Source organism: Heteronotia binoei, chromosome 5 (assembly GCF_032191835.1).
Source record: "Heteronotia binoei isolate CCM8104 ecotype False Entrance Well chromosome 5, APGP_CSIRO_Hbin_v1, whole genome shotgun sequence".
In the NCBI taxonomy this organism is placed as follows: domain Eukaryota; kingdom Metazoa; phylum Chordata; class Lepidosauria; order Squamata; family Gekkonidae; genus Heteronotia; species Heteronotia binoei.
Window position 1 is genome coordinate 25,221,375 of NC_083227.1, and position 24,633 is coordinate 25,246,007.

General features: G+C 41.7%; 2 protein-coding genes across 2 annotated transcripts in view; both read left to right on the top strand.

Annotated features, from left to right (window-relative positions):
* LOC132571866 (zinc finger protein 420-like) overlaps nt 1-24,633 on the top strand; it is a 452,634-nt gene that overhangs the window by 51,537 nt on the left and 376,464 nt on the right. The gene's annotated exons all lie outside the window — the stretch shown is intronic.
* Nucleotides 6,431-16,777, top strand: LOC132570959 (zinc finger protein 260-like). The gene is made up of 7 exons (XM_060237594.1): nt 6,431-6,511; nt 10,287-10,416; nt 10,697-10,887; nt 12,572-12,701; nt 14,532-14,632; nt 14,957-16,001; nt 16,170-16,777. Exons 1-7 carry the CDS (start codon nt 6,431-6,433, stop codon nt 16,775-16,777), a joined length of 2,286 nt encoding a protein of 761 aa, XP_060093577.1.

Sequence of the window (24,633 nt, forward strand, 5' to 3'; positions counted from 1 at the left end):
TGACCAATAGAGAGATCTTGGGGTCGTGGTAGATAACTCACTGAAAATGTCAAGACAGTGTGCGTCTGCAATAAAAAAGGCCAACGCCATGCTGGGAATTATTAGGAAGGGAATTGAAAACAAATCAGCCAGTATCATAATGCCACTGTATAAATCGATGGTGCGGTCTCATTTGGAGTACTGTGTGCAGTTCTGGTCACCGCACCTCAAAAAGGATATTATAGCATTGGAGAAAGTCCAGAGAAGGGCAACTAGAATGATTAAAGGGCTGGAGCACTTTCCCTATGAGGAAAGGTTGAAACGCTTGGGACTCTTTAGCTTGGAGAAACGTCCACTGCGGGGTGACATGATAGAGGTTTACAAGATAATGCATGGGATGGAGAAAGTAGAGAAAAGTACTTTTCTCCCTTTCTCACAATACAAGAACTCGTGGGCATTCGATGAAATTGCTGAGCAGAAAGGTTAAAACGGATAAAAGGAAGTACTTCTTCACCCAAAGGGTGATTAACATGTGGAATTCACTGCCACAGGAGGTGGTGGCAGCCACAAGTATAGCCACCTTCAAGAGGGGTTTAGATAAAAATATGAAGCACAGGTCCATCAGTGGCTATTAGCCACAGTGTATGTGTGTATATAACATTTTTTGCCACTGTGTGACACAGAGTGTTGGACTTGATGGGCCGTTGGCGTGATCCAACATGGCTTCTCTTATGTTCTTAACCTAACTGCGCATCAAAAGATACACACAGGACAGAAGCCACATAAATGCTTGGAGTGTGGAAAGTGCTTCTCTATAAGTAGCCATCAAACAGTTCATACAGGAGAGAAGCCATATAAATGCTTGGAGTGTGGAAAGTGCTTCTCTGAGAATGGCTCCCTATGTGAACATAAAAAGATTCACAGAGGAGAGAAGCCGTATAAGTGCTTGGAGTGTGGAAAGTGCTTTTATCAGAATTACCGCCTAACTGCACATCAAAACATACAGTGGAGAAGCCATATAAATGAAGTGTGGAAAGGGCTTCTGCCAAAAAAGCAGTCTAACTGCACACCAAAAGGTTCATACAGGTGAGGAATTATATAAATGCTTAGAGTGTGGAAAGTGCTTCTCTCAGAACGGCCACCTAAATGAACATCAAAAGATTCACAGAGGAGAGAAGTCATATAAATGCTTGAAATGTGGAAAGTGCTTTTGTCAGAATTATCGCCTAATTACACATCAAAACATACAGCGGAGAAGCCATATAAATGTTTAACGTGTGGAAAGGGCTTATATAAATTTACCAAAATAAATAAAATTTACCAAAATAAGTCATATAAATGTTTGGAATGTGGAAAGCACTTCTCACATAAAAGCAGCCTAACTGGACACCTAACCTGGTTCAAACCGGGGAGAAGCCGTATCAATGCTTGGGGTGTGGAAAGTGCTTCTCTTGGAGAACTGTTCTGAGAAGGCTTTAAAAAGTTCACACAGGGTAGAAACCATATACATGCTTGGAGTTTGGGAGTTTCTTCTCTGTGAACAAGAACCGAAGTAAACTTGAAAAGATTCATGCAGCCCCACACCACCCCCAACATGGTGATTGAATGAGGGAGCAAAATTAATATGTTTCTTTTAACCTTTCTGCATCAAGGGCAGGAAACTGCCAGGCTGGACTGATTTATAGCTTCATCTTGCTTCTTTCTGATAAGGCTCCAGTGACCTGTGCCTGGGTACACGGGAAGATTAGTCTTCTGCCTCTTTTTAATTATGGCAGAAAAGTTTAGGTTGGCTCTTTATGAAACACTCACAGGCTACAAGCCCCAGAATGCTTTGTAGAACACAGCTGACTGGGGAGTGTAAGTTAGGACATTAAAGGTAGAATCAGGCCATTTAGATGGGAAAGGGATAGAAAAGAGCATTATTGGCATGAAGAGTGTTTAAAGTGAAACAGACCTTGTGAATTAGTTTGTTGAGATTTTCTCTCTGGACATATCAGTTAGTCCATATGGCATCGAAGGGTACTGGACATTATCCAACACTTCAGTGCTTCTGTCCTCTAGTTGCTGAGTTATGTCAAAACAACAGCTAGTAACTGGTTCACACGTTAGAATAGTATATAAAGACTGAATTTCACGCGATTCATCTGCCTTTTCGGAGAGCTAAATTGCTCTCGGGTGGCAGCAGCCAAAATTTCTCTGTAGAGATCTCTTAGAAATTCTTTTAAGATAACTTAAGCTTGGGTAATGCTTTGGGGACTTAGAATTTGCAATGTTTAAAGGACTTAATTTTTAAAGGTGATAGAAGGTATGGTTTGTAAGTGTATAGGGTATAGTTTATAAGTGTATGACCTGAGAACTGGAAATTGTTTTTTTCCTCCACTTTTTGGGGTACATGTAGAAATAAAAGCTATCATATATTTATCATATCCTCCACTTCTTTGGGGTACATGTAGAAATAAAAGCTATCATATGTTTAAGGAATTAGCTGTTTTACTGCAAAGGAACGTCAAGAACAGAATGAAGAGAGAAATTGCTGAATTACAAATTATTATGAAACTTGGAACAAACATCTCCCCAGGACTGAACAGTGAAATTGGGGGTTTTTTTCTCATTACGTATTCTAAACCCACTCTCACTGAGTATAGCTATATATCCACAGAATGCTGTATCAGAATAATGTTTTTCGTATTGACATACTCAAATAAGGGATATTGGCTGTTTATATACTTAACCCATTTTCACTATATTTTAATATATTCTTTTTTTCTAATGGCAATATAGAATCATGTTTATAATATATGTTACATGTTAAAAAGTAAATTAGGTGGACAAGAACATCACTAGAAAATACATGGGTTTTTGTTTTACCTGGACTTGTAGCAAGAGCAATTAACAGACTACTTTTATTACCTTTGGTTTCCCATGCAAATGCTATCCAGACCAAATGGTCTTTCAGTTTGTTTATTACACTTGTTTTAACATTAGATCCTAACCTTATATCACTATCCAGTCTTAACGCTATTCACCAGCTATATGTGGTTCTGCTCACTTGTACCCCATTCGCTCGTCTGAAGAAGTATGCATGCATATGAAAGCTTGCATTCTGAATAAAACTTGGTTGGTCTTAAAGGTGCAGCTTGACCCTACTTTAAGGAACACTGTGACCTGTTTTAGTCTCATGCATTTAGCTGCTAGGAACAACGTTTGTTGTGAGAAGTACTGGTAAGTCTTAATTGGTTACAGTTGGGGAATTAATAAAATAAAAGTAAAAAGACATAGTTTCCACAATATTAATACGGACAAACACTAGGGCGGCTGCGAGAACAGTCAGCAAAATGCTGCATACATTTTCCTGATATCCTCTTTTATATTGTCAACAGAGCTCTACTTGCAAAGACAGTTTTAAACTTTAAGTAAAAACATTAGATGGAAACAACTGTGCCTTCTTTTATGTTTCTGATAGCAGCATAGAAAAACCTGAATGTTAGCTCTCTCTTTTCTTTGGTTTCTTTTAAGAACACATCCCTATGCTATATAAATTTTTTGCTACCAGCTAATTGGCAAAGTCATAATATAGTAATCTGAACCTTCCAGAACTTGTAATAATGTATTTTGCGCTATATGAAGAACTATGTGCCGATTTGTAACTTATTCAGACTACAAAATAGACTCAGATAAGCAGCCATTTTCATGTTTACACTCACTGATGAATTGCTAATTACCAACTTTGGAGAAAAAGAACTTAGACATGGAGGGAAAATAGCAAGACAGACTGCCAAACGGCTCATCTGTTCTGGCTTTTGTTAACTCATCTTTTGTTTGAGAATTGGAAGCTATCTTTTTTTCCAAATAAAGAAGACAGGCTCCTCCCCTCCTTTCATCCAACACATCTTGGTGGTTTCTAAATATGTTGGATGGTAAATAGTGCATGAATGGATTATAATAATGTCTATAGATATTGTTTGAAACTGGATTGCAAATATATTTTTTGTGGATTACAAAATAATGCACACGACTGAGCTGAAACACAAACGCCTGCCAATATATGAAGAAGCCAAAACTAACTAAAAACAGTTGACTAAATAAGATTTGTTGGTCTTGAAGTTGCCACTGGACTCAAACTTTGTTCTATTGCTTCAGACCAACACAGCTGCCCCCCTCAATCCTGAATGCAGTGGTGCAGGGGGTGCAGTTCTAGCTACAACCAGTAGGGGTCCAAGAAACTGAGCATAATAAACTCTAGGGCAGGGGTGTCAAACAGGTGGACCGGGGGCCAAGTCAGGAGAGCTCCTATCAGGCCCGCAAGCGAGTCTGCTTCCTTCTCCCTCTCTCTTGCTTCCTTCAGTTATCAGAGACTGTTAAATAAAATATTCCAAGAGTGCTAATCTTTGTGTTTGTGTTCTTTATAAAGTTTCTATCTCTGCTACCTGACACACATGGTCTGGCCCAGCGAGGTCTCTTTTATGTCAGTTCCGGCCCTTGTAACAAATGAGTTCGACACCCATGGTGTATACCTATTTAAGATTAAGTAGCAGAGATATAAACTTTATAAAGGACAAACAAACATAAAGGACACACAAACACAAAAATCTTAAAGCATGCTTAAAGGTGCTTTCTTTGTATCTTTCCCATTGGATCCAGGGAACTGGGCAAAGGAAGCTCTGGCTCTTTCCTTCCTTTCCCAGGGGGCCAGGAGGGGGAGGAGTCTCAGCCAATGGAAGGAAAAGAGGCTTGGCTCAGGAGCTCTGCTGTGCGATTGAGAGAGCCTAGCAAAGCAAGCTCTCCCCCCTTCCTCCCCAAGGGAGGAGTCTCAGCCAATGGAGAAAATAGAGGCTTTGCTCTATTTCCCGTGCAATTGAGCAAGCCTTGCAAAGCAAGCTGTAATGCAGAAGGAAGCAAGAGAGAGGGAGAAGGAAGCAGAAGACAGCCAGTTGCTCGGGGGCCTGATATACATGGCCCGGCCCAACAAGTTCTCATGTCAGATCTGGCCTTCATAACAAATGAGTCTGACACCCCTGCTTTAAGCATTCTATCATGCTGGTTTATGTGATGGAATAATATGTTGGCATTAGAATGTTTTAACTGGCATAAGAACATAAGAGAAGCCATGTTGGATCAGGCCAATGGCCCATCCAGTCCAACACTCTGTGTCACACAGTGGCCAAAAAAATTATACACACACACACACACACATATACACACACTGTGGCTAATAGCCACTGATGGACCTCTGCTCCATATTTTTATCTATTGAAGCTGTCTATGCTTGTAGCCGCCGCCACCTCCTGTGGCATGTTTAGATAGATGAATTTAAATACAATTCCAGTTCCAAAAACCTTTATTGGCATAACAATAACTTTAAAATTTAAATACAAGAAATTGTTCACTGTGTTTCTTTCCTGGCCATCGAATGCAAAGTTTGGATCCAGTGGCACCCCAAAGAGTAAACTTTGTTCTACTGCTTCAAACCCACAGGGCTACTTACCTGCATCTATTTTCTGGCCATTAGTATGATTACTTTTATTTCATGACGATTAATGAAGATAATTTTGTCATATAAAGGAGGGTCCCTGACTTGGATATCCCCAGCCTATCCTGATCTCGTCCGATCTCAGAAGTTAAGTAGGGCTGATGTGGAGACAGGCAATGGCAAAACCCCTCTGAATGTCTCTCGTCTTGAAAACGCTCCAGTGTCGCCATAAATCAGCTGTGATTTCATGGTATGAATCAAGGGTGGCTAAACTGTGCCTCGGAAGCCACATGCGGCTCTTTCACATACGTTGTGTGACACTTGAAGGCCCCACCTCTGTCGGCTGGCCTGGAGAAAGCATTTTTCTCTTTAAATCACCTCTCTAAGCCAAGCCAGCTCTTCCTTCTATTGGCTGAGCAGGAACGCACAGGAATGCAGTCCCGGCTGGCTTGGTGTCAGGGGTGTGGCCTAGTATTCAAATGAGTTCCTGCTGGCCTTTTTCTACAAAGAGCCCTGTGTGAAATAATGACATCACAGACTGTGACCTAATACGCAAATGAGTTCCTGCTGGGCTTTTTCTACAAAAAAGCCACGGGTGAAACAACTGTGACATCAGATTGTGTCGCCTAATATGCAAATGAGTTCCTGCTGGGCTTTTTCTACCAAAAAAGCTCTGCTCAGCAGCATATAATGCAACAGAGTCTTCCCTCCAACACAGCCATTTCTTCAGAGGAATTGCTGTTGATTGTCTGGAAATCACTTGTAAGAGAGGGAGGTCTCCAGGTTCCACCTAGAAGTTGGCAACCGTATTACGGAGCCCTCGCAGAGTGAGGAAACCTCTCTATTTATTTCTGTTCTTCCACGTTGCGGAGAACTACATTTCCCAACAGGCGTTGCGAGCACAATAGATATCAACTCTTCCTTTTCCAAGCCTTGAAGCAGGTACTTTTTCCGTAAGCGGAAGGAGGAAATTTGGGGAAGATGGAATCCCGGAGTGCCTCTCCGCTTCCCCCTTTCCCCCGGCTGGGGGGAGAATGGGACATTTGCACGTCTGCAGGAAAGGTGAGTTGAAGATTTCCCGCAACAGGACTTGGACAAGAATAAGAGAGGGGAGAGAAAATACGATTGAATGGGGCTGGAAGAGGAAGAGACCAAAGCAGCAGGAGAGAAGCTTTCCAGTGCAAGATTTCAAAGGGCTAGGGGGGGCCTTCTTTGAGTGTGTTTCCTGCAACCAGCCTAAAGTTATTTTAAACTTTAACACTTCGATGAACCCTCGGTTTGCTGCAAAAGGGTTCATCGTCTGCTCTTGCTGTGACCCCCTTAGTTGGCTGCACTGAAAGCAGGGGCCATTTTGTAAGAAAAATGTGCCGGAGCTCATTAGCAGAACTTATTTGCATACCTCATTTGAATATGCCACACGCCCCTGACATCACCGGAAGGTGTACTGAATTATATCAGCTCAGCATCTACCCTAAAATGCTTCTTGAATTATGTCATAATAAAACCTTACTCCTATCATACTTTTAAAATGATTTTCTCCCAGGTGGCCACAGCAGCATGATGAAGATTTCCATCTGTCTGCTTTATATGTTTTGGTTATTTTCATATATATATATATATATATATATATATATATATATATATATATATATATATATATATATATAGTGCAGGGAAATATTAGATAGTTTGTCAGATCTTAGAGTTCAGCAAAATTCTCCCAAGGGGGTTTGAACAACGGAGCCCAGAAGCAAGTGGGGGGGGGGGGGCGCTAAGAAAGAGCATAATAAAATCTAGAGCTTCCAGAGCCCCACTCCTGTGAACTCCTGCCCAAAATGAAGCCTGATTGGAAGTGGGGTGTTGTTGTTTTTTTGTGTTCCACGGGCTAACCACTATTGTGGCATTTGGCTACATTCTGCTCTCATGGTGGTACTTTCAGTGAGTACTGTTGCTTTCTCTGGTGTGTGATCCCATCGTGAGCATCACCTTTAAGAAGATCTCTGGATGGGAAATGAGTCTGAAGGCTTCTTTTCTGAAGGAGGGAATCAACTCCACCCTCCCTCCACACTCAGCTCCTTCCTCCCTCCCCCTTCCTACTAAAGAAACAGTTCTAAAGAGCCAATACAATGAAGAAATTACAACACTTTAGCACTATAATAAAATGTTTTTATCACATTATTTGTACATCCAAAGGGCTAAATTCCAATGCCCTACATATGTTCCATACTGTACCAAAGCTTGCAGTGAAACTTCGCCCAGCAACAGAAGTGTTTGAACTCTTGTTAACTTTATGACTGGTGCTTCATAATATTAATTCCAGTTAATGTAGTGACGGTCCAGATCTGAGGAAATTTGGAAACGTTGACCAGATATGGGAGCAGCATCACCACCCATCATTGTCAAATCTTGGGAGAGACTTAAGAACATAAGAGAAGCCATGTTGGATCAGGCCAGTGGTCCATCCAGGCCAACATTCTGTGTCACACAGTGGCCAAAAAACCCCAGATGCCATCAGGAGGTCCATCAGTGGGGCCAGGACACTAGAAGCCCTCCCACTATGCCCCTCCAACCACCAAGAATACAGAGCATCACTGCTCCAGACAGAGTTCCAGCAATTTGTGGTTGTTCACTCGCACAGTCGATTCTGACTTTTTGCAGCCCCATGGACCAAGTCACACCAGGCTCTCCTGTCTTCCACCATCTACTCAAATTTATGTTAGTTACATCAGTAATTCTGTCCAGTCATCTCATCTTTTGCCGCCCCCTTCTTCTTTGCCTTTTGTCTTTCCCAGCATCAGGGTCTTCTTCAGTGAGTGCTCCCTTCTCATTTGGTGGCCAAAGTATTTGAGCTTCAGCTTCAGCATCTGACCTTCCAGGGAACAGTCAGGGTTGATTTCCCTTAGGTCTGACTGATTTGTAGTCCAAGGGACTCTCAAGATTTTTTTCCAGCACCACAGCTTGAAAGCATCTATTCTTCTGCCCTCGGCCTTCCTTATGGTCCAACTCTCACAGCTATACATTACTACTGGGAATACCATCGCTTTAACTATACAGACTTTTGTTGGCAAGGTGATGTCTCTACTTTTTATTATACTGCCCAGGTTTGCCATAGCTGTTCTCCCAAGGAGAAAAACATCTTTTAATTTCATCCAAGATCATCTGCAGTGATCTTGGATTCCAGAAATGTGAAGTCTGTCACGTAGCTAATAGTCAATGGTGGACCTCTGTCCATATGTTTATCCAATCCCCTCTTAAAGTTGTCTGTGCTTGTAGCCACCACCACCTCCTGTGGCAGTTAATTCCACATGGGAATCACCCTTTGGGTGAAGAAGTACTTCCTTTTATCCATTCTAACCCGACTGCTCAGCAATTTCATTTAGTGCCCACGAGTTTTATATTATGAGAAAGGGAGACAAGTACTTCTTTCTCCACCTTTTCTACAGCATTTGCAGCTTTCACTGCAGCTTTTGGTAGAACTGGAACTTTTTCCATATGGAGCCCTTTGGAGAGGAGGCGGCTGAGAGGTGATATGATCACCATCTTCAAGTACTTAAAGGGCTGTCATATAGAGGATGGTGTGGAGTTGTTTTCTGTGGCTCCAGAAGGACCAGAACCAATGTGTTGAAATTAATTCAAAAGAGTTTCCGGCTTAACATTAGAAAGAACTTTCTGACCATTAGAGTGATTCCTCATTGGAACAGGCTTCCTCGGGAGGTGGTGGGCTCTCCTTCCTTGGAGGTTTTTAAACAGAGGCTAGATGGCCATTTGACAGTGATGAAGATCCTGTGAATTTGAGGTAGTATTTGTGGGTTTCAAGAACTGTGACTTACCCAATGTCACTCAGCAGGCGCATGTGGAGAAATGGGGAATCAAACCCCGTTCTCCAAGATTAGAGTCTGCACACTTAACCACTATACCAAACTGGCTCTTAAAGCAGAAACCTTCTGTAGAATCAGGTGGTTAATATATTTGTGGGGTTAACTGTGCAGGATGGTATAGTAGACATTGGCACACAGTTGATGGGCAAGGCTGAAGGCATTTTAAAATTCTCTGAGCAGCTCAGGCCAGGTAAACGCTTAGGCAAGCTACGGTCACTTAAAGTGCAAACTTGGATGTGGAAAAGTGGGTAAGGGGGCACTGCAGATCATAGCCAATTAAGCAAAAGGGGCTGTCTCCAGAAACAGTGAGGTTGCTTTGCAAAGCTCAGGAGATATATGGGCATTCTAAATAAGGGCAAAAGGAATGAATGCTTGACAAATGCGGCTATGTAGCTATAAAGGAAGCTTCAGCTTTGTAATCTGTAGACATGCACGTCTAAAAGTTGTTTACTTCAGTCTCTAAAACAGTCTCTGAGCCTGTTCGCAGGGAGGGCAGGATATAAATAGAAATAAATAAATAATTTTTTTAAAAGCTGATGTCTTTGTGTTCGGTCAACGCCTGGGGTTTTGCTGCCAGGGTCTCTTTTATTGCAATAAAGTTGTTTCTCTTTCTGGAATCTCACTGGTGGTGTCCATCATTGGGTGCTGGCACCAGGCACTGAAGGCTGATTTGACTAACACAGGTCAATTGAGGGTGGTTTTTAAAAAATATATATATCATTTATTGAGACTTGATCAAGAGAAGCCCAGTTTTGTGCAATTCTCTGAACTTGCATTTCTTGGAGACATTCAGTGTATTTGAACTATCAGATCCTCAAAAAATTTAAAGTAATTTTCCTTGTCATGGACTTGATGTATAACATCCTTTTAATCAATTGAATAGGCAGTGGTGTCCTTTCCTTCTTTAAAGCTCGGGCACAGGACTCCATGATGAACTGGATGATATTTTCCTCTTTCAGAGATGCCCAGTGTCCCTTGAGGAGGTAGTCGTGTCCTTCACAGCGGAGGAATGGGCTCTGCTGGATCAAAGCCAAAGAAAAGTGTTCTGGGAAGTGATGGAGGAAAATTACGAGACTGTGGCCTCTCTGGGTAAGGCTCTTTTCCCTTTTACAATGAACGCAGAGGAGAAGGGAGGAGGTGGCCTCATCCTTTGGCCCTCTTGAATTTTCAAATGCACTTGGACACTCTTTCCTTTTTTGGTCCCATGCTATAAGGCTTCCCCTCAGTTCCCAGATGTTTTAGGGTAGCAAGTTATTCATATGCACAGGAGGCTCCCCCTAAAAAGTGACAAATGAGCAAAGAAACCTTCTATTCCCCATTTCCAAATAGTTAAGTTTTTAAAACTTTCTTTTGGGTGTTTCTGCTGCAGGGGACTACATTTACCAGAAGGACTTGCAAGTACTAGAGAGGTCAACCCTGTGCTTTCTAGGTGTTGAGAAAATGTTTTCACCTCAAGATGGAGAAGACACTGTAAAGGATATGAAGTTCCACCAAGCCTCTGTTCTTTCTTGTTTCTCCTGGCTGGAGGGAGAATTTGGCTTTTGTACGTCTGCAGGAAAGGTGAGTTTGGGGTTTCATATCAGTTCCTGGGGAAGAATTGGAGAGGGAGAGAACATATGTGTGAAGGGAAGTGGAGGAGGAAGTGTTGGCAGAATGGAGGATTGAGTTAGAAGCTTCTGGGTGAGTTCTCTGCAGAGGGGGTGGGGTGTTTTCACCCACGATTGTTTTCTAAAACCATCCTGGACTTCTTTTTATTTTTGTCTGCTAGACAGACCCCTCTCTGATCCAGGACAGTTTATTGTGTGTTCTCACTGGCCCTCCTGGCTGGCTGCACTTCGTTGCATTCTCTACGGGCAAAGACAAATTTGGCCATATTTTGCTCCTAGGATAGAAGTATTTCAACCACCTACTGTCGCTTCCTCTACAGCAGGGGTTCTTAACCACAGGGCTTTTTTTGTAGCAGGAACTCCTTTGCATATTAGGCTACACCCCCCCTAATGTTGCCAATCCTCCAGGAGCTTACAGTAGAGCCTGTAAGAAGAGCCCTTGGAGGATTGGCTACATCAGGGATGCAAAGGAGTTCCTGCTGCAAAAAAAAGCCCTGCTAACCTCAATAGATTTCAAGGGGGCCTGGGGAATAGGGAACAAATTGCATCTTTATTTTCACTAAGTTCTAAGTGACAGTTAGCATTTCCTTCTGTTATGAATGTAGGTAACAAACCAGTCATTACTAGAGTTCCTGTGACTTTGTCACGTCAGCTGATATTTTCTTATACTCTTAAGTTTTTGCAGATATCTTGAAATAGCATTTACACTTGTTTAAAAACCTTATCTCACCAGTCTGCCAAAGAGGTCCATATAACAAGAAACATGAAGAACCCCTGATCCAGAGATTTATGCCCTGCATCTATCACCCATCAAACCCCAAAGATCACACAGCCTGAGGTGAAACGCAGCCTTTGCTTCATTAAGTTAAAAATACAACAAAAGTCATGTAGTTTTTAATTAGACCAGTTCCTGTATGCAGAGCTGGATGTAAGCTTTAGAGTCACACAAAACTCCTCTGCAGACAGAAACGTTTAAAGCAGAAAACTTCCCTCAAAGTACAATTTCTGTGTATTTCTGGGGTTTCACTTGCAAGGTAGTATTATGCCTGCTAAACGGTTTCTTTTCACACACACACACCCCCCACACACACTTAATTGGTCTCGACCAAGAGAAGCTATAAGGGCCCTGCGGGATCTGTCGGCGTTCCGCAGGGCCTGTAAGACCGAACTGTTTAGACAGGCATTTCTGGTTGACTGAAAATGAGCTGCCACCGGACATCCTACAGAAGCTGGTGGTCATAGTCAGAACCCAATACCGCCAGACTGGATCGAGATAGCGTAATAGTTTTAAACTGATAAATGTATTATGGTTTTATATGTTTTATGGAATGATTGTTTTTATGATACTGTAAGCCGCCCTGAGTCCGTTTGCGGAGAGGGCGGGATATAAATGCAAAGTAATAAATAAATAAATAAATGCCCAGTTCTTTGCAAGCTTCTGAGGTTATATTCCTTGGAGAGTTTCAGTATATTAGGCTTGTCAGAGGCTGAAAAAGAAACCCCTGCAATTTTCCTTGTCATCAATTTGACATGTTGCATTCTTTAATTAGTTGACTGGCCAATGGAATTCTGCTTTCTTTCTTGAATCATCGGGGACAAGAATAATTGATAAACTGGCCCATATTTTCCTTTTTCAGAGATCCCCCGTGTCCTTTGAGGGGGTAGCCATTTCCTTCACAGCAGAGGAATGGGCTGTCCTAGATGCAGGCCAAAGAAAACTCTACTGGGATGTTACAAAGGAAAATTACGAGAACGTGGCCTCTCTGGGTAAGTGGCCATCGAAATTAGGAAAATCTGACTAAGCCATATTTAGTATTGATATAATTAGACAATGTTTGGCTATATACATTTTATGAATATTATATTGAGGCCTGAGTTTTTATAAACGTATGGAGACATTTAAATGTATGATCTTGATACCAACATCTGAGTATATATTGGAACAGGTTTTCTTTTACAGACTATATACAGTGTGTAAACTGAAAACGGTTCTAGGTTTGCCAAAGATCTTGTCTTGTTGGTTCATTTTTTACAAGTTTTTCCAGATAAATTGTACTAGATTTTAACACATGATAATTGCCTTTTAAATATTGCTAGAACTTACTTGGAACAATGCTATCCTTTCTCTTCTTAATGCCAGTTGTATGACCTCTTTTAGTATTGGATGTATATTCAGTCTGTTATGGCCTTTGGCTAATTCAAGTGGTCATGCACTCAGTCATGCAGCTGGTGTGACATCAAGTTGCCTGGCTCCAATTGATGCTGGGCCTGGTCCAGGGGTGGCTTCCCTCAAAGACCAAAGCAACTCTCTCTAGGCCAGTATCACCTGCCCCTGCCTCAGTCTGTCGGAAACCAAGGCTTGAAGTCTGACAATACTGTGTGGTGACCTTGTGCTGGCTTCTCATGTTACAGGCATGGCTTCCAGTATTTCTGGGTGTTATACTAATGTTCCCTCTAAGCCGGTGGCTCCCAACCTCCAGAGAACAGATCTACCCACCCCTTTCCCACTATATTTGGCCTTGTACTGTCACTGTCCCCTGAACTTCAGAAAACATACCAGCACTTGGAGTGGGGTGGGGGGATTCTTGCAGTCTACTTTTTTAAAAAATGAAATATGGCCACCAGCATTACAGGTCAAGTATAACAGAAGAGGAACAATTGTTGTCAGAACCTTGCCTAACCTATCAGGAAGTTGTTTAAATGTTATCTCCCTGCCCAAAGTACTCATTTATTCAACTATCTATATCCCACTTTTCCCTGTGACTCAAGACAGCTTATTACTCATACTGAAAAGCATAATAGGGGTGTGCCAAAAAAATAAAACTTTCCCCCCAGCTCCATTAGCCTATGGAGACCATTTTAGACAATGAGCCCTATGGGCTATAATAATGGAGAATCGATCTGGGGTTTTGGGACTCTAGAGGGGTTGCAGCATAGCTGCTGGTGCCTCTCCTCAAAAACTTCTCAAAGTTTCAAAAAGATTGGACTAAGGGGTCAAATTCTATGGACCACAGAAGGAGGTGCCCTCATTTGCCATTGTTTCCAATGCTTCCTTCTAGGCAGAAGCAGAAATTTTTGTGCTGGCTGTTAAAATTTTTTGCAACAGCACCCTTAGCACAGTTTAGAGAGAATTAAGGTTATAACTCCACAATGCCCTTTTTTTCTAGATTCTTCTGAAAGCCTGGATTATTTCCCTCATTTATAAAAAGAGCTATATTGTCTATTTCTCCCATCTCTAGATTTAAGTGTTTCCATGTTTTTATTCCTTTCATATTATCAACAGATATTTCAATAAAATTCAGGATTTCTTAAAACACATTTTTATTCTGTTTAACATGTTCCCTATATCAACACTGAATAACATATTAACCTTAGTGCAATCTTAAGAGCACAAATATCTGCAAGAGAAGCAAGAAATCCCACCCTGTTCCTTTTGTCACTGTTTTTCTTTTCCCAAGGCATCCAGATACGCGATTAATATTGCTGAAGGTTTTTCCGGAACCCAGGTTCTCATTATGGAAAGTACTACTCACTGCTCAGTTTAACTGGTATTTTTACTTTTTCATTTGAATTTGCTTTTTTCTTTCTCTTTTGCAGTTGGAGCTGTGAGGGAAATGGTGAGCGAGAAAGAATCAGGAAGAAGACTTATGGAAAAAGACAACAATCTACAGGTGGAAGCAAAGTCTGAGGATCAAGTGGTATCGACGGGACAGTTCAGAAGTAAAAGGGAAGCAAATGAGAAACAAAGGAAGGAATTGGTTGCTTGTCAGGGCAGAGATAAACCTGAGCTCTCAGCCCAAGATGAACCAGAGAGGAGAAGGGGAAGGCCTATTAGTGCCATAAATCAGAAAGAGTTTGGCAGCAACAAAGGAAGTTATGTTAAAACATATGAGAATGTTACAAATGGCTGGGAAAAGTATGAGAAGAGCTTTCATTGGAGTAATACACTAACCACCCATCAAAAGGTTCATACAAGTGAGAAGCCATATAAATGTTTGGAATGTGGAAAGTGCTTCTCTCAGAATGCCCACCTAACTAGCCATCAAAAGGTTCACACAGGGGAGAAGCCATATAAATGCTTGGAGTGTGGAATGTGCTTCTCTCGAAAATGGAGCCTATCTGTGCATCAAAGGAATCATACAGGGGAGAAGCCTTATAAATGTTTGGAGTGTGGAAAGTGCTTCTCTATAAAAGGCAACCTAAATCAACATAAAAAGAGTCATGCAGAGGAGAAGTCTTATAAATGCTTGGAGTGTGGGAAGTGCTTCTCTCAGAGTGGAAACCTAAGTTCACATCGAAAGATGCATACAGGAGAGAAGCCATATAAATGTTTGGAGTGTGGAAAGTGCTTCTCGCAGAGAGGAAGCCTAACTGAACATCAAAAGGTTCACACAGGGGAGAAGCCGTATAAATGCTTGGAGTGTGGAAAGTGCTTCTGTTATAAAACCAGTCTAAAGGAACATCAGAAGATTCATACAGAGGTAAAATTGTATAAATGCTTACAGTGTGGAAAGTCCTTCCGTCACAGTGCAAACCTAACTGCGCATCAAAAGATACACACAGGAGAGAAGCCACATAAATGCTTGGAGTGTGGAAAACGTTTCTCTGCAAGTAACCACCTAAGTAGACATCAAAAGGTTCATACAGGAGAGAAGCCATATAAATGCTTGGAGTGCGGAAAGTGCTTTTCTAGTAAAGATGCCCTAACTGCACATCAAAAGATTCACACAGGAGAGAAGCCATATAAATGTTTGGAGTGTGGAAAGTGCTTCTCTCGGAGTGGAAGCCTAAGTTCACATCAAAAGAGGCATACAGGAGAGAAGCCATACAAATGTTTGGAGTGTGGAAAGTGCTTCTCTCATAATGGCCACTTAAGGAGACATCAAAAGGTACACACAGGGGAGAAGCCATATAAATGCTTGGAGTGTGGAAAGTGCTTTTATCAGAATTACCGCCTAACAGCGCATCAAAACAAACATACAGGGGAGAAGCCATATAAATGTTTAACTTGTGGAAAGTGCTTCTCCCAAAAAAACAGCCTAGCTGTACACCAAAAGGTTCATACGGGTGAGATGTCATATAAATGTTTGGAGTGTGGAAAGTGCTTCTCCCATAAAAGCAGCCTAACTGGACATCAAACGGTTCATACAGGGGAGAAGCCATATAAATGCTTGGTGTGTGGAAAGTGCTTCTCTCAGAATGCTAGCCTAACTGCACATAAAATAATCCACACAGGGGAGTTGCCGTATTCATGCTTAGAGTGTGGAAAGTGCTTCTCTCGGAACAGCAGCCTAACTGCACATCAAAAGATTCACACAGGGGAGAAACCATATAAATGCTTGGAGTGTGGAAAGTGCTTTCGTTACAAAAACAACCTAAAGGACCATCAGAAGATTCATACAGGGGTAAAGTTGTATAAATGCTTGGAATGTGGAAAGTCCTTCTGTCACAGAGCAAACCTAACTGCGCATCAAAAGATACACACAGGACGGAAGCCACATAAATGCTTGGAGTGTGGAAAGTGCTTCTCTATAAGTAGCCACCTAAGTAGACATCAAACGGTTCATACAGGAGAGAAACCATATAAATGCTTGGAGTGTGGAAAGTACTTCTCTCAGAGTGGAAACCTAAGTGCACATCAAAGGAGGCACACAGGAGAGAAGCCATATAAATGCTTGGAGTGTGGAAAGTGCTTCTCTGAGAACGGCTCTCTATGTGAACATAAAAAGATTCACAGAGGAGAGAAACCATATAAGTGCTTGGAGTGTGGAAAGTGCTTTTATCAGAATTACCGCCTAATTGCACATCAAAACATACACGTAGTGGAGAAACCATATAAATGAAGTGTGGAAAGGGCTTCTGCCAAAAAAGCAGTCCAGCTGCACACCAAAAGGTTCATACAGATGCAAAGTCATATAAATGCTTAGAGTGTGGAAAGTGCATCTCTCAGAACGGCCACCTAAATGAACATCAAAAGATTCACAGAGGAGAGAAGTCATATAAATGCTTGGAATGTGGAAAGTGCTTTTGTCAGAATTACATCCTAATTACACATCAAAACATACAGGGGAGAAGCCATATAAATGTTTGAAGTGTGGAAAGGGCTTCTGCCAGAAAAGCAGTCTAACTGTACACCAAAAGGTTCATATAGGTGAGAGGCCATATAAATGCTTAGAGTGTGAAAAGTGCTTCTCTCAGAATGGCCACCTAAGTGAACATCAAAAGATTCATAGAGGAGAGAAGCTGTATAAATGATAGGAGTGTGGAAAGTGCATTTTTTGGAATCACCACCTAATTGTACATCAAAACATACACACGGGGAGATGTCAGATTTTTTGGGACGCAGTCAGGCTGACCATTCATTAGTAGATAGAGCTGGATATCATCCGCATATTGATGACACCCAAGCCCATATCTCCGGGCAATCTGGGCAAGGGGGCGCATGTAGATGTTAAATAACATCGGAGAGAGCACTGCCCCTTGTGGCACCCCAGAATCTAGTGAGTGCTTCTGGGACAGTTCTCCCCCAATTGCCACCCTTTGTCCCCGTCCATCAAGGAAGTAGGAAAGCCATTGTAAGGCCAGCCCCGAATCCCTGCGTCGGCGAGGCAGCGGGCCAGCAGCCGATGGTCGACTGTATCGAACGTAGCCAATAGCTCTAACAACATCAGCACTGCCACACCACCTCAATCCAGATGCCTCTGGAGATCATCCACCAAGGCGACCTGCACTTTCTCGGTCCCATGACCTGGGTGGAAGCCGGACTGGTGAGGATCTAAGAAGGAAGCGTCATCCAGAAAACTCTGCAAGTGTAACGCTACTGCCCTCTCAATGATTTTACCCCAAAATGGTAAATTTGAGACCAATGTGTGGAAAATGCTTCTCTTGGAGAACTGTTCTGAGAAGGCTTTAAAAAGTTCACACAGGGTAGAAACCATATACATGCTTGGAGTTTGGGAGTTTCTTCTCTGTGAACAAGAACCGAAGTAAACTTGAAAAGATTCATGCAGCCGCACCCCATCCCCAACATGGTGATTGAATGAGGGAGCAAAATTAATATGTTTTCTTTTAACCTTTCTGCATCAAGGGCAGGAAACTGCCAGGCTGGACTGATTTATAGCTTCATCTTGCTTTTTTCTGATAAGATCAGCTCCAGTGATCTGTGCCTGGGTACACAGGAAGATTAGTCTTCTGCCTCTTTTTAATTATGGTGGAAAAGTTTAGGTTGGCTCTTTATTAAACACCTTCTGGCTACAAGCCCTAGGATGCTATGTAGAACACAGCTGCCTGGGGAGTGTAAGTTAGGACATTAAAGGTAGATAAGGCCATTTAGATGGAAAAGGGATAGAAAAGAGCATTATTGGCATGAAGAGTGTTTAAAGTGAAATAGATCTTGTGAATTAGTTTGTTGAGTTTTTCTCTCTGGATATATCAGTTAGTCCAGATGGCATCAAAGGGTACTGGACATTATCCAACGCTTCAGTGCTTCTGTCCTCTAGTTGTTGAGTTGATATGTCAAAACAACAGCTAGTAACTGGTTCACACGTTATAATAGTATATAAGGACTGAATTTCATGCCATTCATCTCTGCCTTGTCAGAGAGCTGAATTGCTCTCGGGTGGCAGCAGCCAAAATTTCTCTGTAGAGATCTCTTAGAAATTCTTTTAAGATAACTTAAGCTTGGGTAATGTTTTGGGGACTTAGAATTTGCAATGTTTAGAGGACTTAGATTTTAAAGGTAATAGAAGGTATAGTTTATAAGTGTATGACCTGAGAACTGGAAATTGTTTTTATCCTCCACTTTTTTGGGTACATGTAGAAATAAAAGCTATCATATGTTTAAGGAAGTAGCTGTTTTACTGCAAAGGAACGTCAAGAACAGAATGAAGAGAGAAATTGCTGAATTACAAATTATTATGAAACTTGGAACAAACATCTCCCCAGGACTGAACAGGGATATTGGGTTTTTTTCTCATGACGTATTCTGAACCCACTCTCACTGAGTATAGCTATATATCCACAGAATGCTGTATCAGAATAATGTTTTTTGTATTGACATACTCAAATAAGGGGTATTGGCTGTTTATATATTTAACCCATTTTCACTATATTTTAATATATTATTTTTTTCTAATGGCAAAATAGAATGATGTTTATAATGTATATAATGTATATATAATGTACATATTAAAAAGTAAATTAGGTGAACAAGAACATCACTAGAAAATACATGTCCTTTTGTTTTACCCAGACAACTTTTATTACCATATTACCATGTTTCCCATGCAAATGCTATCCAGACCAAATGGTCTTTCAGTTTGTTTATTACACTGTTTTAACATTAGATCCCAACCTTATATCACTATCCAGTCTTAACACTACTCACCAGCTATATGTGGTTCTGCTCACTTGTACCCCTCGTCTGAAGAAGTATGCATGCATATGAAAGCTTGCATTCTGAATAAAACTTGGTTGGTCTTAAAGGTGCTGCTTGACCCTACTTTAAGGAACACTGTGAGCTGTTTTAGTCTCATGCATTTAGCTGCTAGGAACAACGTTTGTTGTGAGAAGTACTGGTAAGTCTTAATTGGTTACAGTTGGGGAATTAATAAAATAAAGGTAAAAAGGCATAGTTTCCACAATATTAATACGGACAAACACTAGGGCGGCTGCGAGAACAGTCAGCAAAATGCTGCATACATTTTCCTGCTATCCTCTTTTATATTGTCAACAGAGCTCTACTTGCAAAGACAGTTTTAAACTTTAAGTAAAAACATTAGATGGAAACAACTGTGCCTTCTTTTATGTTTCTGATAGCAGCATAGAAAAACCTGAATGCTAGCTCTCTCTTTTCTTTGGTCTCTCTTAAGAACACATCCCTGTGCTATATAAATTTTTTGCTACCAGCTAATTGGCAACTTAAGCCTTTCGGAACTTGTAATAATGTATTTTGTGCTATATAAAGAACTATGTGCTGATTTGTAACTTATTTGGACTACAAAATAGACTCAGATAAGCAGCCATTTTCATGTTTACACTCACTGATGAATTGCTAATTACCAACTTTGGAGAAAAAGAACTTAGACATGGAGGGAAAATGGCAAAACAGACTGCCAAACCGCTCATCTGTTCTGGCCTTTGTTAACTCTCATCTTCTTTTGTTTGAGAACTGGAAGCTATATTTTTTTCCAAGTAAAGAAGACAGGCTCCTCCCCTTCTTTCATCCAACACATCTTGGTGGTTTCTAAATATATTGGATGGTAAATAGTACATGAAACTGAAATAATAATGTCTATAAATATTGTTTAAAACTGGATTGCAGATATATTTTTGTGGATTACAAAATAAAGAATGCACAAGACTGAGCTGGAACACAAACACCTGCCAATATATGAAGAAGCCAAAACTAACTGAAAACAATCGACTAAATAAGATTTGTTGGTCTTGAAGTTGCTACTAGACTCAAACTTTATTCTGTTGCTTCAGACCAACACAGTTGCCTGCCTCAGTCTTGAATGCAGTGGTGTACCGGGGCGGGTGGGTGCAGTTTGGCTGCAACCAGTAAGGGTGCAAGGAATTCTGAGCATAGTAAAAAGCTCTAGGGCAGGAGTGTCAAACATGCAGCCCGGGGGCCGAAACAGGAGAGCTCCTATCAGGCCTGCAAGCAAGTCTGCTTCCTTCTCCCTCTCTTGCTTCCTTCAGTTATCAGAGACTGCTAAATAAAATATTGCAAGAGTGCTACTCTTTAAGCATGTTTTACTTAAAAGGGTTTTTTTTTGGGGGGGGGGGATCTTTTGTGTTACTGTTTGTCTTTATAAGGTTTCTCTCTCTGCTACCTGACACACATGGTCCAGCCCAACAAGGTCTCATTTATGTCAGAACCGGCCCTTGTAACAAATGAGTTTGACACCCCTGCTCTAGGATCAGCTAAGCTTCCATTTTCTCCAAGGCTCAAGCAGACTTCCTTAACAGATCATGCTGAATCTGATAGCTGCTACAGTAGTTGCCAGCTGGCATGTTGTTATTCCAGTAGTCTAGCCTTTCTCTCCCCCTTTAATTGCACCCAGCTGAACCAGATGAGGAACTTTCAAAGCAGTAGCTTGAGTGTTGCAGCAAGATAAACCTCCCCCCCCCCCCAATTTATCTCCCATTTTCCCACGTTTCTCATTTGTTTCTGTCTCCCTGTACATATTTTGAGAGCCAGTTTAGTGTAGTGGTTAAGTGTGCGGACTCGTATCTGGGAGAACTGGTTTTGATTCCCCACTCCTCCACTTGCAGCTGCTGGAATGGCCTTGGGTCAGTCATAGCTCTCGCAGGAGTTTTCCTTGAAAGGGCAGCTGCTGTGAGAGCTCTCTCACCCTCACCCACCTCACAGGGTATCTGTTGGGGGTGGGGAGAAGATATAGGAGATTGTAAACTGCTCTGAGTCTCTGATTCAGAGAGAAGGGTGAGGTATAAATCTGCTCTTCTTCCCCCCAAATTTTCATTTCTTGGTCTCAAGACCTTCTCATCCCCATCCTACTCGGGGACAATATATTTAAGAGTAGTAGAGTCCCAAACCTTTGCTAATATTATTCTGGGTACCCTGTACATTACACTGGTTCTGCTGTGGTGCAAAAATGACCACCCCCCTTCCGTTTCTCTTGCAGAGAGTTTCCGGTTGGACTTTAGTCCTTTGGATATAATGGGAAATAGGGGCACCTTCTTTGAGGGTTGGTGTTTTTTTTTAGCATCCAGTGTGATGGAGCTTGTGATCACTCTTCTGTGTTGCTTTGGGTTGCGTTCGTTAGTAGAAGTTAGTACAAATGCAGACTCCTGGCTCTCAAAAATGCCTTGTAGATGTTTGGGATGGTCATTTCTTGGGGTTCTAAAGGAAGAAGTATTCCACCCTCCACTCAAGAGTCTCAGAGCGGCTTACAATCTTCTTTATCTCCTCCCCCCACAACAGACACCCTGTGAGGTGGGTGGGGCTCAGAGGGCTCCCACAGCAGCTGCCCTCTCAAGAACAACCTCTGCCAGCGCTACGGCTTACCCAAGGCCATCCCAGCAGGTGCAAGTGGAGGAGTGGGGAATCAAACCCAGTTCTCCCAGATAAGAGTCCACGCACTTAACCACTACACCAAACTGGCTCTCTCCAGTGCCTGATCAGAAGTCGAAATATGTGATTTTTTGGTGTGATTTGCCATCATGTCACAGCTGAGTGATGGCGACCCAGTAGGGTTTTCAAGGCAAGAGAGGTTTGCAGGTGGTTTCCCGCTGCTTGCCTCCATGTCAGTCCTGCTTAGCTTCTGCGATCTGATGAGATCAGGCTATCCTGGGACTATCCAAGTCAGGGTGAGGCTAAGAGTCATGTGACTGGCCCAAGGTCACTCAGTAGGGTTGCCAGTCCCCAGGTGGGAAAATGACAACCAACAGGTTATGGTGACATAAAATAACTAAGAAACTTATACAAATCTAACCACAACTTTTATAACTTCTGTACAAAGCCCTTGCAATAATTCCATCAAAGTAAATACAAATCTCCAGGAATCTCCTTGATGATCAAAACAATCAAGTACAACAAATTTCCACAGGAACAGGACGTCAACTTTTGTTTCCAGTTTCACAGCTTCTTCCAGCCGTGGATTTTAGTTTCATTCACCTATATTGATAAAACATTCCACAGTTGATTGCTTTACAACATAGATCATTTCCTGCAATCACTGAGATTTTACAATTGTTTCCAGTTACAGTAATATAAATTGCAACATGTGTTTGGGTTCATATCTGCATTTCTTTAAAAGAAGTTAAAATCCATTTATTATTTAGTGTAGGAGGATACATTTATTGCCAACGAGGGAAGAGTTTGTATATTCTGAAATATTGTAACCAAGCATAACGAGTATATATTTTTTTGAAATGTTATTTGTTTTTAAAAGAAATTATGTCGTAAACCAATCAGCTGCACAAGCACTTTCCTTGGAGCCTTTAATTAGGCACGAATCTTCTCTTTGAAATGTGAAAGCGGATTATGGTTGCCAATCCCCAGGTGGGTAAATAAAAAAACCGCTAAGAGACACCATAAATTTTAAACAACAAGACAGTGTAATGTAGAGGTCAATGGTGTTCTGACAAAGCTTGCACATAGAACTTCAAATAGCATGTATAGTGAACAAACATGTGGACAAAGGAGACCCGATAGATGTTGTTTACCTTGACTTCCAGAAAGCTTTTGATAAAGTTCCTCATCAAAGGCTCCTTAGAAAGCTTGAGAGTCATGGAGTAAAAGGACAGGTCCTCTTGTGGATCAAAAACTGGCTGAGTAATAGGAAGCAGAGAGTGAGTATAAATGGGCAGTCTTCGCAGTGGAGGACGGTAAGAGTGGAGTGCCGCAGGACTCGGTACTGGGTCCCATGCTCTTTAACTTGTTCATAAATGATTTAGAGTTGGGAGTGAGCAGTGAAGTGGCCAAGTTTGCGGATGACACTAAATTGTTCAGGGTGGTGAGAACCAGAGAGGATTGTGAGGAACTCCAAAGGGATCTGTTGAGGCTGGGTGAGTGGGCGTCAACGTGGCAGATGCGGTTCAATGTGGCCAAGTGCAAAGTAATGCACATTGGGGCCAAGAATCCCAGCTACAAATACAAGTTGATGGGGTGTGAACTGGCAGAGACTGACCAAGAGAGAGATCTTGGGGTTGTGGTAGATAACTCACTGAAAATGTCAAGACAGTGTGCGATTGCAATAAAAAAGGCCAATGCCATGCTGGGAATTATTAGGAAGAGAATTGAAAACAAATCAGCCAGTATCATAATGCCCCTGTATAAATCGATGGTGCGGTCTCATTTGGAGTACTGTGTGCAGTTCTGGTCGCCGCACCTCAAAAAGGATATTATAGCATTGGAGAAAGTCCAGAAAAGGGCACCTAGAATGATTAAAGGGCTGGAACACTTTCCCTATGAAGAAAGGTTGAAACGTTTGGGACACTTTAGCTTGGAGAAACGTCCACTGCGGGGTGACATGATAGAGGTTTACAAGATAATGCATGGTATGGAGAAAGCAGAGAAAGAAGTACTTTTCTCCCTTTCTCACAATACAAGAACTCGTGGGCATTCGATGAAATAGCTGAGCAGACAGGTTAAAATGGATAAAAGGAAGTACTTCTTCACCCAAAGGGTGATTAACATGTGGAATTCACTGCCACAGGAGGTGTGGCGGCCACAAGCATAGACACCTTCAAGAGGGGTTTAGATAAAAATATGGAGCTGAGGTCCATCAGTGGTTATTAGCCACAGTGTGTATATATATTAAAAAAAAATTTGCCACTGTGTGACACAGAGTGTTGGACTGGATGGGCCATTGGCCTTATGTTCTTATGTAGCAAAAAGACATTCACAGAAGACAATTCAAAAACAGTCTTTCCAATCACAAAGGAGTAATAATATTCCTGTATTTAGTTCATAAAACTAAAAGAAGTCCTTCCAAAGATATCTGTTCTAGATGTCAAGACGTTTCATCCATCTTTCTTCAGTTTGGAGGCTTATTTATCACTGGGATCCAATCTTTACAATACATTCACAGGAGACCAACAAGGTTCAGAACATGTCTTTTAGATTTCCAGGCTCGAAACCTTGCGCCTGGCCCCACCCCAATGTCTCCTGGCTCCACCCCCAAAGTCCCCAGATATTTCTTGAATTGAACTTCACAACGCTAAAGCAGAT